We start from the raw sequence: 16,340 nt of genomic DNA on the forward strand, positions 1-16,340 counted from the left end.
ATTTTTTTTTCAGTTTCTTGAAGAAAATAAATTAAGTATTAAATTCAGGAGTTAGTGAAGTACTCTGATACAGCCAGGGTATATAGAAATTTTGGTTCTACAATTTGTGCATCTGAAACGTTATTCAATGACAACTCTGCTCAAGTGAAGTTTATTCAGAAGCTATGTATATGAAAATTTATATGTATGACATAACTTCTAAAATGTTACTCGAAAGTTTATCCAAAATTTATATATGACAGCGGTTTGATTATTCGGCCACGTTAGTTGCAACATAACAGCTCAATTGAAGACGCTTATTGCAGATTTTATAGTCAACACTTTCTTGTATAAGTATAATAATTCCAAGTTGAATGAATTGGAGTGATAAACGAACCAGGGGCTTCTGACTCGACTCGTAAAGGCCTGAGTTTAGATGCCTAATGTTGGTTGTTAGAACCAGACTTAGACTTTTATAAAAGTTCATTTAGTAAAAATGTCTCAGGCTTCAATTCAAAAGCTCGGCCGTGGAGCCTCTCAAGCTGGCCTAGTATATTAATTTTTATTTTTATTTATTTTTTTATACTATTTGTAATAGCTCTCTCTCTCCTCAATTCATTTCACCCCTATTTTATTAGTTAAACAGACTTTTTGAATAATTTTGTTCTATATTATGTTGTTTCGATATATATTGAATTTATGAATATTTATGAAATTACTAGTATTGTTGATTGTATATTCTGTTTGACTAAATTTTTGTTGTCTTATTTTTTTTAAGAGGCTAAATCAGGCTTTTATTTTTTATAAATAAGACAGGCTACAAGCCGATAATTATATTTATAACAGATGACAGGCTTGGTAAGACCAACACATTTAAACACAGACTTAACATTTTAAGACCAAAGCTCGGCTCGGCCCGTTAACACCCATAGTTGCATCCTCTGTAGAATCTTAAAATGGATTATAATTTTGAATGAGATACAACATGAATTCAGAAGCATTTTTTAAAGGATAGGAAGAAGAGAATAAAAGTAGAATTAGGCTAGTTGGTACAGATTTGAATTATTTTGCAGGGATTTTACTATGCCACCCTAAAAGAATGCAATTGCTATAGTAAAAAAAAAAAAAACATGTTTGATTTGATCATAATTTAAAATAATTTCCTAGAAATTTAATACAATTCAATTGGCCAAAATTAGATGTTACTTAAAAATAATTCAAAGTGAGTTTTGAATGGTCATCAGTAACAAATGCCAACTCATTTGACAAAATTTCTGGCCAAAATACAATACTAAACTACCTATAACCCTAATGATTTAAGTGGTCCCTGCTATGTTGTGTGGTGGAAAAGCAAAAGATAAATGAACGAACACGTAAAGAGTAAACACCTCAATGAAAGCGCGATCCCATATTAACTACTGGATTGATTACATTATGTAATTAACAATGGTAAGGCATCCCAAAAGATATGCTAAACGACATATGATGTAGAAATTCTATATATAAATATGGAACCTCGTCCCCCAAATAGGTTAAGTAAAAGTTCTTAAAGAGAGAGCACTAGCTAATACGATAAATACGGGTAAAACCTACCTAAAGATCTATACTAAAGGAACTCACATAATCTTAACCAACAAGTCAAGATTACAATCAATAACATTCCCACTGACGACCTACTTTGAATCATAACCAACTTCGCTGTAAAAGGGCCAGTCAAACATATCAACAATTTGCAGCTCAATACGCAAGTGAGACTCAGACACTCTTCCATGAACTCAGTGTTTGGCAAAGATTTTCAGGATCAGATTGTTAATGCTGTACAATATCTAAACTCTACCAGTTTTAAGAGTAACAAAGAAAAACTTGTGAACGAAAGGGTGGTTATAAATTATAATCCTATCCTAGGCTTGATACTTCAAAGTGATATCTACTTCATTGCCAGCATACCATATACAGTATTTGATATGTCCAACAGCTGCTGCTCCATTTTTTCTTTCCATTTGAATATATCCATAAACATCTCCTGCAAGAAAAGAGTATGAATAATGAATACATTATGATGAAAGAATAAAAACTTAGAAAATATTATATAAGTGGCATGTACACACTATCAACATCACCTGAAACATTACCAATGAGCTATCAAGGTCTGACTTTGAATTCACGGTTGCAGAAGAATCTGGGGTAACATTAGGTTGATCTTTTTGTCTCGTGGGCACCAACGCCAACACATCACTATTATTTTGAGGGGAAAAATGAGCAATAACTAGATCATAAGTAAAAAAAATTTCCTTGGTTTTTTTTCCTCTCAAAGGAGGCGCACAGGTTATTTATTATTTTGGGGAGGCGGGATTAAAGAATTTGACTTTACACGCTTTACCTCTTCTTGTTAGTCAGTTCTTCATTAAGTAGCTGAGTTGGTATGGCTGAGTTGGGGTCTTTAAGCACAGCCTCTTGGGGAACATTAAGTAACTCTGAACTCCCAATCCAAGTTGCAAATTCATCTTCCTGAATATTGTCTAGGTTGGTGCTTTCTATCCAATCTTTCCATCTTTCTGAAGGAGGACTAAAAGTGGTGCATTCCCTTGATGCTTGGAGATCACTCAATTTATTTGTTATTTCCACAAGCTGTTCCTCAACTCTAGTTTTCCAAGTCACAAATTCACCATACTTGCCCTGTCAATATAAAAAAACTATAGTAAGCCAGAAATCACACAAGGGGACAAATTAATTAATTAAAAGAAAACACATTCAACATAACTTGAATCCCATTAAATCTTAAAGGCTGAAAAAATGGTGGCAGTATACTGCTTAAATACCTGCACACCATTCAAAGAAGCCATGATTTCAGTTAGGCGACATTCAGTCATAGCTTTCCACTTAACAAATTCCTTGTGAGACTGCTGCCATTGAAACTCAACACAAAACATCACGAAGTGCTATAAGAGACAGCAAACCATTCAATTAATAAATTATTCAACATTCACCTTCAGACTAATTTCATTTTTCTCTTGTTTCTTGGCAATGAGCTCCTGCATATCTCTGCTATGCAAATAAAATCATTAAAGAAAATAAAATAGCAACCATACAAAATTATTGAGATTCAGTTTCCAAGTTCAATACTTCTTCATTTGGGCCATTTCTATTTTAAGCAGTTTCAATTCACCAGAAGAATCAGTATTCTGAGAGGGGCCACTGCCTGCCCTAAATGCAGGTGGTGGTATCCAGTAAGGGTCCTGCACCCCTGCCTCTTGACGGACCTTTTCCAAGTCAGCATTCTCCAACCAATACTCCATGATTCCATTGGTGTTGAACCATCTTCGGAAACGCTCGTTTCCTCCAGGTGCCACCTTACCATCAATGTGCTTCAGTAAGTGATCTAAAAGTCCAGTATCACCAATGTGTTTACGGGCAGCATTTCTTAATGCAGGTCGGGTTATTGGGTTTTCAAAAGTTGCACCTTCAGCTTTTAAGACCTCCCACATGTTTTTCTCAGCCAACTTATACCTACAGTACATGATTGCCTCAATTTAATATATGGTACAAATAAAGACGATAACAACTGAAAGAATATTTGATTTTCTTTTACCTCTCCATTGACCATCTGTCCCTACTTTCATGTTTCTTTGTCTTGAGCTTGCTAATGCTTTGCCTCTCACATGACTCCTCTTTCACCTCTCTAAGCTGACTAAGGCTAAGGCGCTTCCTTTTCTTAATTTCTGGTGTAAAGACAGGTTCAGTTTTAATGATTTTTTCTTCTTCATCGTTTGATTCCTCTTCTTTAGAAATATCAGAAGGAACTTGACTTCCATCTTCCTCCCGCTGACCAATGAACAAGACTCGATGATGACCACCCCACTGTTCCATCCCACAGCTGTAAGCTAAACAATTTGAAGTGCTCTGTTGGTCCCTCACAACTTCAGTACACTGCAGATGCACATTCGGATCTTGAGAACAGTCAGCTGCATAAGCAACGCAATAACAATTAACAAATAGACTAAAATCCTGGTGAGAAATCCACTGGTTGACAAATGTTAATTTAGGCAAACATTCTGACATGATATGAATTCAACATCCTACAATGCTGCAACATACACCTGTAACTCGGAACATTAAGATACTGTAGTCATTAGAACGCTTTCAAATATTGTTCCCCATACAATTCTCATCACAAAGGCTATTCTAGTAAATTAAACACCGAAATCCCACGTTCCAAAATTATAACTCACATATTTTTTAAAACAGGTCAGTAAAATCAGAGGAGTTTTGCCTCAAAAAGACCTTTCATGTGAAAGAACCACTAAATCTCCATAATGTGAACCAGACCCAGAATGATTTCTTGACTACCAATACAAGTTATGTTCACAAAACAAAGTCCATTATAATGAACAGAGTAGGAAAGTTAAGTATACCCAAAAGCTCATGCCCAAAATTACATACCTACTGGGGAAGAACACCAGATTCCTTGGCACCTAGGAGTGCCCAAACAGCATATATCTAACTGTTATATTACATACCCAAAAGGACAAAAAATAGGCAAAATACAAACCCTAAATCAAGATCTCTCACCCTATCACCGTCTCCAGTATTCCCAACAATCAAATCAAACAGTAAAAGGCTCAGTGAAACCCTACCACAACAACTAATTTCGAAGGTTAAAAAAAGGTTTAATCTCACCAAAACACACTAGCATCGGAAGCAAATCTGAGAACGCAAAATCCACACGAAACCCCAGATAGATTTGGAAAAATTCATCCGATTCACACACAATGCAATGAGATTAGGGCAACGGAACACCCAAACCCCCAATCGAGAAAGCAATTAGGAAATACCTCAACGAAAAACCTAACAACCGAACGTGCGAAAAGGAACCAAGAAATTGAAAAAAGAGAGAAGAAATTGGAAAAGGGAAACCTACCAATCGGTGCATAAACGAAACGTTGAAGCGCAAAGAAAAGAGGAGAGAGAGAGAGAGAGCGGCCGACAACACAGTGTGTGACGAAACGAAAGAAGGAGCGACCCGAAAGTCGTAGCTGCTGCTCCAAATAACGTTACTAGAAAACGTATACCCTTTTGTTGTTATTATTATTTTTATTTTTTTTACTTTCTCTCTCTTTTAAATGCCGAAACTAAACCCTAACCGCCAAAACCCCCCCACCCAAAAAACCCTCAAATCATTAATCACTAATAATAAAATAATTGATTTTAATTATAATCTTGCGCTCCATTTTTTTTCCTTCCTATTTATCTTGCCTCGAAGTAGTACGTAACCATGGTAAAATGGGTTTAAGAGTTGAGTTAGCCTATTATTTGGTAGTTAGCCTATTTAATTCTTATATTTGATGGGTTGAATTATAATAATTAACTCTTAGGCTGTTTAGTGAGATGTATAAGATATGATAGTATAAACATATATTATAGGTTATGACATTTTTAGTGGCCTGTTTGGTGTGATGTATAAGGCTTGATAGTATAAATTTATATTTTGAAGAATTATATATATATAAATTTTTTTTTTGGTACGCAATTGTATAAATTTTTTATTAAAGGATATTTTTCAAAAATATATCGTATCTAGTATTATACAGTGCATTATCAAATACTAGATGATATTATCTTATACAATACATTAGCATATACAATATCATGCCAAATGCTAGATAGTATTAAAATTTAATCAGATCTTATACAATCAGGCCTTCTACTATCAGGTCTTATAGGTCATGTTTGGTGCATAATATAAGATAAGGCCTGATGGTATAAGACCTGATTGAATTTTAATACTATCCAGCGTTTGGCACGGTATTGTATAAAATAATATATTGTATAAGATAATAGCATCTAGTATTTGGTAATGCATTGTATAATACTATATATGATAAAAATAAATATTTTTAATAAAACTATCCTTTAATAAAGAATTTATATAATTCTTCAAAAAATGTCACATGATATTAATTTTTATAAAAATTTATTAATCAGTGTTCCAAAATATAAATTATTTTTTATAAAAATAAAAATATTCAATATTTTAAAAATTAATTTTTATTTTAATAGATTAATATTAAAATAATATATTAATTTTTGAGAATTACATTGGTCAACGATGTTAATACATCAATATCTTATCAGGTCTTATCCCTCACCCTTAGGCCGGATTAAGTTATACATCGTTTTGATGTATTAAGGGATTATGCTGTATAAGCTTATACTATACGATGGTCACACCAAACAACTGAAAATGTCATAACGTATAGTATAAGCTTATACTATCATGCCTTATACGTCACACCAAACAGACCCTCAGGTCTTATCTTATATTACGCACCAAATATGCCCTAAGGGTGGGATTAGACCTGATAAGGAGTTGATGTATTAACATCGCTCACTAATGCAATTTTCAAGAATAAATATATTTTAATATTAATATATTCAAAAAATAACAATTTTTCAATATATTAAGTTTTAAAATAGTAGAGATTTTTATTTTTATAAAATTAATATATTTTTTGGACACACTGATCAATAGATTTTTATAAAAAATTAATAGGCTTTAATGTTTCCATAGTAATGCAGATAAGTTATCTATATTTACTCCCAAAATGACGTCGTTTTGCGTTAAAAGATTAAAAAATTATAATGATAAAGATTATTATAACTTTGAAATCAATTGTCCAAAAAATAACTTTGAAATAAATTATAATTATAAAAATATCTTGATTTTCACCCCAAAAAACATCGTTTTAGATTCAATGCAAATAATTTATCTAGATTGACTACAAAAAAAATGAACCCAAATTAATATCATATGACATATTTGGAGGGATTATATAAATTATTTATTAAAGAGAATTTTTTTCAAAAATATTTATTTTTATTCTATCTATTATTATTTAGTGCATTACCAAATACTATATGATATTATCTTGTATAATACAATGTCTTATACAATACCATGCCAAACAATAGATAGTATTAAAATTTAATCAGATCTTATACAATTAGACCTTATATAATCAGATATTATACTATCAGGCCTTATCCTATACTGATATACCAAACATGCCCTAGTTTTTTGGTATGATCATCGTGTTGTATAAGCTTATACAGCAGAATCTCTTAATACATCAAAATGATGTATAACTTAATCAAGCTTAAGAATGTGAGATTAGGCCTGATAAGGGATTGATGTATTAACATCGTTAATCTGTGCAATTCTCAAGAATTAATATATTATTTTAATATTAATATAATAAAATAAAAAGTAATTTTTCAATATATTAATTTTAAAAATATTGGATATTTTATTTTTATAAAACTAATATATTTTTTGGACACACTGATCAATAGATTTTTATAAAAATTAATATCATATGACATATTTGGAAGAATTATATAAATTCTTTATTAAAGGGTAATTTTGTCAAAAATATTTATTTTTATCCTATCTAATATTATATAGTTCATTCTCAAACACTAAATGATATTATCTTTTTATAATATATTATCTTTACAATACCATGTCAAACGCTAAATAGTATTAAAATTTAATCTGATTTTATATAATTAAACCTTATACTATCCGAACTTATCTTATACTTTGCACCAAACATGTCCTTAATATGTTAAATTTGTTCCATATAAGAAATGGATTGTAACGGGATGAGACGACTCAAGTCACGTTGACTTGATTAGGTTATGGTTTTTTCTTTGTTCGTGATTCTCACCTAATTAGTTTTCATGTATATATATTTTTATCACGTAATGGTATTATGTCTTATGCTTCGTCATTCTTTATTTCTTTATATTTTATTTGTCCTTTTTAATCTAAAATTTCTCAATAGGCATGCCCTTTCACTTTGTCTTTTCATTAATCTATTTATCTCTTTTAATCATTGTTTATATTCTATTCTCCTTCTTACCTATGGAAGAAAATGATTCCACTCAACTAATATAAGAGTTGTTGATTTATATCAAATTGGTACAAATGAAAAGCGTGGGAAAATAAACTACTTACCTAAATAGAAAAACAAATGAACTAGAACATAATACCAAAAGGGAGAAGCACTACATACATACATGTATATTAAGGAAATACATAAATAGTTAACTAGCCTGACTCAAGTGTTGTAGGTAGGGCAGAAAATGGGCTGGGCTGGACCGAGCTTTGTCCCGAAAAGCTTAAGTCTAAGCCAAAAAATTTCAATTTGGCTTGGCTCGATAGTATAGTGCAAATCTAATTGTTAGCCTGGCTTCTTCCATTTATAAAAAAAATAAATGGTCTGGTTCATTGGCCTGTTAATTTTATTTTCCAAGCAGAACCATGAATCAACTTTACAAAATACTCAAACACATCCAAGCAATATGATGTGTTTGTTGGATTCATGTAGTTATTTTTAATTTACATAGTATCTTCTCATCATCTTCTTTCCCATGCAAATAAAATTACAAGGTTACATAAGTTGGCAAACAATTTGTAAATGTAGAAAACAAAAAACAAGATTAAAGAATAGAAAGAAAAAACAAAGACTAAGAAACAAAAAACTTTTTAATATATTCATATAGGCAATCTCACATGCTGAGATGTTGGTTTCTCCTACATGAGAAATAAAGTTAGATTTCTATTAAAATGTAATCAAATATAATTAAATTATAAAATTATATCATTTGTTTAAATTTATGTCTTTTGTTTTTTCTTCAAGCCATACTTATTATGTAGCCAATCTCCACCACATACTAAACCTTGGATGGTATTTTCAGCCAAGCTAGAATGATAAGCATCAATAACTCTTCCTCCAGTACTAGTTGATTCTGATGCTAGGATAGAGATTGGTACAAATCTTATACCCCTCCCAAAGGTGGTATTGGTGGGGATTGAACCTAGGTCTTCTCACCACCTACTCAGCTCATATACACCAACTAAGCTATCACCATTTGGTACTACTATGAATGATATTAGTTTATGGATGCACCAAGATCACATAATGCTTGACCAATGTAGGTGTTGCCAATGGAACAAGGGATTGTGAAAATCCTTGGATCTTTCAATTTATGTGGCAATTTTTTCAAGAATTTGTTACTTTCTTGGGTGAGAGCAACTGTCTCATACTCTTTGACTCCCTTTTTTTAGACAAGATGTCTTTCATGAACTTTGCATAGCTAGGCATTTGCTCAAGAGCCTCCACTAATGGAACATTGATATGCAATTGCTTCAGCACATCCATGAGTCTCTTGAATTGCTTATGATCCTGTTGCTTATGAAGCCTCTAAAGAAAAGAAGGTGGTGGTCTACATGTTTTTTTAACATGCTGACTATGCTTTTTCTTTGCTGTAGTATTCTGTTCTGGACCTTTGCCTTGAGTTTTAACCTGTTGTTCTCCAATGTCTTCTTCCACTGTAACTTTCTCTCCTGCATTCTGGCCTTCTTACTCCTTCATCTTGTGGTAGTCTTTTATATGATCTGGTTCATCTACAGCTTTCCCACTCCTCAGTGTTATAGCCTTGATCTACTCGTTTCCTTCTCTTCTTGGATTTTCAGTGTTGCTAGGCTGTGTGCCCATGGGTCTGCTCCTCATGGCATCAGCTAACTGCCCTACTTGATTCTCCAAGTTCTTTATTGATGCCGACTGACTCTGAACAATGGCATCATTCCTTGTCATGAATTCCTTCAGCATATTCTCCAACGAGCTAGAGTTGTCAGCTTGCTGTCTGGGCTGTTGGAATTGTTGTTTATGTTGCTGGAATGGTGGCCTTTGCATCTTTGTGCTGGAACATAGCCTGACCCTTGTTGTTGCCCTTGAGAATAAGGAAATTTATTACCATTCCTCCATCCTTGATTGTAGGAATTTGAATATTGATTGTTCCTGTTATATTTTCCTACAAAAAAGACAGATTGAGGATTTTGAAGGCAATCATTATAGATATTAGGACCATTATAGAAAACACATGTTACAACATTAGAAATATTAGAAATTTCATGTGCTTGTTGTGGCTGTGGTTTAGCATCAGTGTTCAGATTTAGAGTTTTAATAGTATTCGTCAAAGAGGATATATGTGCTGCCAGTGATGATATAGCATCCAGCTCCAGCACGCATGCAGCCTTCTGCTGTGCAATTGTCCTCTCAGATGGCCATTGATAATTATTGATTGTCATCCTCTCTAGAATCTGGTAAGCTTCTGTAAATGTCTTGTCCAAGAAGGATCCTCCAGATGATGCATCTATTATTCCACGGGTTTGCTTATTCATCCCATTGTAGAAGGTTTCCATCTGAAGCCATTCAGGTATGCCATGGTTGGGGCATTTCAGAAGCAATTCTTTAAATCTATCCCAGCTTTCATATAATGATTCTCCTTCTTTCTGCTGGAAAGATGTGACCCAATTCCTTAGTTGAGCTGCCTTGACTGGAGGGATGAACTTGACTAAGAATTTCTCAGCCAAATCATCCCATCTTCTGATTGAATTAAGGGTTATCAACCAAGTCTTAGCCCTGCTGGCTAATGAATAAGGGAAAAGCTCAGCTTTAATGCACAAGATGTAACTCCTTGCATCTTGAAGCTACCTGTCATGTCCATGAAGTTCTTCAAGTGTATATGTGGATCTTCACTTGGCATTCCATTGAACTGGCCAATTGTTTGCAGCATGCTGAACATCGCTGGTTTCAAGGTCAAAATTTGTTGCTGAAACATCAGGTTGTACAATCCCCGAGTGAATATTATTGAGTGTGGGGACTCCATGTGCTCTAATAGGCATCTCGGCTCGTTCATCCCCATTAACAGATCCTTCTACTTCTATGTCTGCAGTTCTGGGTATTGCTACAGCTCTGTTCTGTTTCTGCCTCCTTCTCCTTGCTAGAAAAGTTCTTTCAATCTCTGGATCAAATGCAACTTCTGGCTGGTTAGGAGGGATGTTCATAAACTAGCTGGAATAACTGATAGGACAGAAAGAAGAAAGGATTAAATATTACTTCACAAAAAAATAATAGCTTTATAATAATCCACGGCAACGACGCCAAAAACATGTTGTGCAATTTTGAAATCAATTATATAAATCACACAAATACGCAAGTGCACGTATCAACAAGTAATAAAGTGGATGTGTGAGTCCAGATATCGTTCCCATAGAGATTAAGTAAAGCTACAGCTCTAAGTGAAGCAATCAAGGTAACAATAATAATTTGTGATAAGTTAATGACTAATTTAACAATTAAGAGATAAAATACTAAGACTAATGATTAAGTATGAGAATGCAGTAAAAAAATAAGTTTTTCCAAGTATTCAAAGATAAATTGGGATCAATTCCCCTATTATTGCAAGTTCACCAGAATGCAGTCACAATGCTACAACAATCATCCATTCAGTAATCAGAATACTAATGCATGCAAGGACTCTCACCAACAATACATGTATACTAAGTCTCACATCTCTATGGCCAACAAAGTTATGAATTCATTAAGTTCAAGTTCCATATGATTTTGTGGTGTGAATGATCTCTCTACCCACAATTAACCAATTTTACTTAGTTAAACCACAATGTTTAATAACTTTCAGGATTCACCTATATCTCTATAGCTTAAATCCTAAGTACCTTGCAATTCTCTCTCGATGAATCAACAAGATTAGAGACAATTTAACACTCTATTAAACAACTGAAAGGAAAATCATACAACAAAATTTAGGCAATACTGATTACATCACAATAAGGGTACTCTATCACCCAATCCTAACAATTTAGCTCATACTTGAGTGGAAAGAAATAACAAAGAAAGAATAAGATTCCATAGATCTAAGATAAGAAAAACAGGTACGTTGCTGTAGCACTGCTCTCGCAGCAACCGTGAGCTCCACCACCACCAATCTTGTCTCAGCCGTCAGAATAGTGCAGGAAGTCACTGGGTTCAATGATTTCTCTATTGAACCATAGCTTCTTCCTTTGATTTGTTGGATCTCTCTCAACAAACCTTCAAATTCCCTCCAAGTGTTTCCCTCACTTTCCCTATCTAAAATTTGCCTTCAAATGTGTGTCAAGAACCGTCCCAGCCTGCTTGATGTGTGTAAGTTTCCTCCTTTTATAGATTCTGATGCTTTGGGCTTCAATCAGCTCTTCATATTCATTGCAAATCTCATTCGAATATGCCTTGTGATTGATTGAAGATATGACTCTGTTTTGCTGTAATGCTGCTCCAATGACAGAGCATATTGCTGCATATTTTCTCTAAATCTTTCCAAATATATAATTCAGATTTGAGTTGGGTTTGTGCGCGCTGATTTGTGGGATATTTGATTAGGATTCTTGAAGATCCTTGAGTACGTATCCAGATCAGGTCTCTGTTTGCGTGTTCAGAAACTTCCTCCATTAATTTAGGCTTGGATCCATAGCTTGCTGGTGATGATGTCAACCATATACACTGTTGACCTCATCTATACTGCTACAACATTGCTTTTCGATGCTACAACACAAATAACAAATGCATTAAATGGTTTCAATACTCAAATTATCTTCACATGTTCATACTTAACATATTTCTCATGAAAACATATAATTCATGCATTAATCATAAAATCAAGAGAATTATGCATATTCATGGTACCAAAACATCATATTTAAGCCTAAAAATAACTCTCTTTCAGAGAATTATCATAGTCAATCTCGATATATTTGTTCTTTTCATGAAAAGTTGGGTTGTGAGAGAGATACACCGCAAATTGGTTGTCTTGGTACACTACTAGAAAAATCCTGTATAGCGAGGGAATTGCTATGAAAATTTCGTCGCTAATTTCATCCTCGCTACTACTTTCCCTTGCAAATTCCCTCGCAAACAATTTTGCGAGGGAAAGTAGTAGCGAGGATGAAATTAGCGACGGAATTTGCATAGCAATTCCCTCGCTATATAGGATTTTTCTAGTAGTGGTACACAAATATTGGCTTGGATATATGAACGTGGAAGCCATTAAGAGGATATGCCAACCACTGTAATTCAAAGGTCAAAGTGGCTAATACTTTATAGTCTACTTCAAATGAAAAATGAGAAACGATGAACTGTTTCTTAGTTTTCCCTTAAATGAGTGATGAGCCCATGAAAATACAAAAGCCAATAACCAATTTATGGGTATCTAAACAACAACCCCAACTGGAACCAACAAAGCCATAGAGAATGAGGTTATTGCTAATACGAAAAAAGAGTCCTTTTGAAGGTGAGCTCGTCAAGTATCGAAGGACACGAAGAGCAGCTTGGAAATGTATGTCCATTGGTTTGGCCATAAATTGACTCAATTGTTATACTACAATGGATATGTCTCAATAGGTAGTGGTTAAATAAAAGATTCTTCCCACTAGTCGTCTATATCCAGAAAGATCATTATTGGGTGAACCTTGATAATGTTGTAGCTTGAATGCAGGGTCCAAAAGGGTGGTGGCTAGCTTCGCAACAAGTACTTCTGTGTCTGAAAGGAGCTCCAACACATACTTACATTGGTTGACTAGCTTTTGAACGAGCCAATTCAAGTCCCAAAAAAGTAACGCAAGCTTCCAAGATCTTTAATACGTAACTAATCACCTAAGCTCCATTTGACATGCTAGATTTTGAACATCGAGTTTCTGGCAAGAATAATGCCGTCTACATAAACTAATAAGGCTGAGAAAGATTAAGAACCCAGGAGAACAAAAAGAGATTGGTCAGCACAAAGGTGAGTCTGGTGTTCCATTATCTACTGGCCTACTTCATGTCATATAGAGATTTATGAAACTTGCACACTTGATTTGGATGAGGACTTTCGAACTCAATAGGGAGGCTCATATAGGCCTTTTATGCACTTCTCCGTGAAAAAACACATTATTTCTAACAGCCTGTTGTACATTGGTATTGTTAACATTGATTATGATATTAAGCGCAGTTACAATCACAACAGTTTATTTAAAAATACGAGTAAACTTTTTCTTTTTATTACGTAAGTATTTGAATACAATATAAAGCGTAATGATACAAATTGTGATCATAACAGAAATTAAATACGAAATTAATATTATACTTGCTTAACTATCATACAATACTTATTTTAAGTTGCTAAGAGGTTTTCATAAACCAACTTAGCATAAAACTCACTTTTTCACTTTTCCTAACACATAACATGATTCTGTTTTCTCAATATTGTGCGTGACACACTTATCATTAATTTCTCATCTTTTAATATGTTAAACTAGACTCTTTTACCTTTCCAACAAGGTATACACGCCTTATTTGAAGTTCTCTAGCTCCAGTTATAACCATTTGAAGTTGGACAAGCAAAGCTGCCAACCAACTACAAACAAAGCACCAAACCTCCCTCACCATTTCTGCAATTCCCAATGATTTACACAACTAAATGCTCTCAAATTTGTATACAGAATACTAGACATATTTATCTTCAATTTGATATGTAATAAGCCTAATTTTAATACGAATTTAGGGAGACATGTTTTTTGGAAACAGGGACCCGAAACAGCCTCTGCATTTGTCCAGTTTGGGCAGTCTGTGTTCTATTCGTCCTACAGGATTCTACACAACTTTAAATGGTACCAAATTTTGAGAAAACATAGATGACATCTGAGGCTTTAAAATGGTGTATGACACGTCCCAATTGGACATCTGTGGAGGGAGATATGATCTCCCAAAGTTTGCCTAAAAACTGATCAATTCTTAGAAAATTCGACGATATCTTCTTTGTTTTATTAACTAATCCCACTTTACCAAAGTGTGTTCTAAACCATCAAATTGTACCTAATGGACAAGGGTGGCACACAAGGATCAACAAACCTTGGTGCTATTACAACCCACAACATATTTACATCATTTCTCATTCACTTTATAATCAATTACTTAAATCCATTTACAACTTATTACTCATTTCAATCACATAATTCAATTATATGCATTTGACATAATTGGACAATATCATAACCTAAAATAGGCTTATGGTTCTTCCATCACATACATACATCATTACTTTACACAAGATCCATCATTCTTTAATTACATATATCCAATAACAAATATAACTACTAATCAAATGCTCCAAATGACAATAGTTACATCAATGCTAGACTTAGCCAAAATAATATTACATGAACAACAACATGCATGGTATACATAACTCATGCAATACAAATTGTTCATGTACTAAGTCTAGCCTATCAAATAATCCCAAAATGCAAAATGGCATGCTATCATCATGCACTCCACATGAGCTGCTCATCATCCTCAACCAGTTGGCCTCTTGCCCAAGACTCCTGCACCGCTACATCCACCTGAAACATAGCCCCATAACACGAGGTGAGATATACGAATATATTTCAGTAATCCAAAGATTCTGGAGGATCAATCCGCCGAATGACTCACTCAAATGTAAAATGACAATGATAAAACTATACACATATCATACAAAACGACACGGACCAATGGCCTATGACATACGACATATCAATCGGGCTCTCATCCAAGAATGTATCCCCGTGATATCATTCAAGGCACCCACAACTATAACTCTTGAGACATTCCTAGAGTGCTCCTCAACGGATCATAACTCTATGGCCCCAGGCCAACTGGAACTCCCTACGGAGGCCTCTCTAGTGGAAGTTCCCTACGACATACGACAACTATGTACTAGCTAGAGATACAGTACAACTCACATGTACCCACCTATTCAACATCACATGCTTGATCATGTTATAACTTACACTATTGTATCAAACAACTTCCAACCACTACCACAATGGACATGGTGGAGCACACACGGAGATTAATCCCAGTACCAAGAGATTACCTTTTTGAAGCTCCCAAGCTAGGTTGCTTCAATCACAAGTTACCTCATAATTTTCTTCAACAAAGAAATGCCAATATCCTTTTGGTCAAGGACCAAAGGCAATCCACAAGCTCCAAGCTTCAATCTTCTAGGATTTTGTCCGTGGGAGGCAACCTATAATGATCACAATACATGATCATCAATCCACTTGTTACACAAGTTATAATTCAAAACAATGCATTACTTCCCACCAATGTTTATGCTTCGGCCATTGTGGCAAAATACCTTAATCATGTTGTTAATTTTATACAACCATCGCAATGGTTTCCTTAGCCAATCACATTACCATAACATCCCACAATTGTATCAATTCACACTTAGCATGCTTTTCTCCAAGAATTCCCAATATGGTCGAATAGTTGTCACCTAAGGGGATATGGATTTTTCTTACATTATCAAGGTTCAAGGCACTCATTTAGGCCTACACTAGTTCATTCAAATACCTACTAACTCAATTCCTCAATCCAAACATCCAATTGCACATTTTCACACCAAACACTATATATGGCCAAATCCATTCTCCTCCC

The 16,340-nt window shown here is 34.2% G+C and overlaps 1 protein-coding gene across 4 annotated transcripts; it reads right to left on the reverse strand.

Moving 5' to 3' along the window:
* Positions 1-1,407: 1,407 nt before the first annotated feature.
* Positions 1,408-5,043, reverse strand: LOC133318157 (protein DYAD). Of its 4 annotated transcripts, none has more exons than XM_061520132.1 (8): positions 4,898-5,043; positions 3,569-3,941; positions 3,103-3,486; positions 2,967-3,021; positions 2,799-2,882; positions 2,360-2,655; positions 2,112-2,214; positions 1,408-2,002 (listed from the first exon to the last, which is right to left on the reverse strand). In XM_061520132.1, the coding sequence occupies exons 2-8, from the start codon at positions 3,844-3,846 to the stop codon at positions 1,907-1,909; spliced, it is 1,296 nt and encodes a 431-aa protein (XP_061376116.1). In that variant the 5' UTR covers positions 3,847-3,941; positions 4,898-5,043; the 3' UTR covers positions 1,408-1,906. The 4 variants fall into 4 exon arrangements, with proteins under 4 accessions (XP_061376116.1, XP_061376114.1, XP_061376117.1 ...); XM_061520130.1 differs by having other exon boundaries at positions 1,409-2,002; positions 2,100-2,214; XM_061520133.1 differs by having other exon boundaries at positions 1,409-2,002; positions 2,100-2,214; positions 2,799-2,879; positions 2,961-3,021.
* Between the last annotated feature and the right edge of the window lie 11,297 nt (positions 5,044-16,340).

Source organism: Gastrolobium bilobum, unplaced genomic scaffold, assembly GCF_033153095.1.
Source record: "Gastrolobium bilobum isolate Gb01-03AN ecotype WA unplaced genomic scaffold, APGP_CSIRO_Gbil_v1 utg5821, whole genome shotgun sequence".
Lineage (NCBI taxonomy): Eukaryota > Viridiplantae > Streptophyta > Magnoliopsida > Fabales > Fabaceae > Gastrolobium > Gastrolobium bilobum.

Bases quoted from the DNA above. Each gene is read 5' to 3' on its own strand.
- LOC133318157 (XM_061520133.1), bottom strand. From the start codon at position 3,846: ATGGAACAGTGGGGTGGTCATCATCGAGTCTTGTTCATTGGTCAGCGG. The intron at 3,487-3,568 runs GTAAAAGAAAAT...CATGTACTGTAG, and splicing joins GACAGATGGTCAATGGAGAG to GTATAAGTTGGCTGAGAAAA. The intron at 2,656-2,798 runs GTATTTAAGCAG...TTATATTGACAG, and splicing joins CTTCTTTGAATGGTGTGCAG to GGCAAGTATGGTGAATTTGT.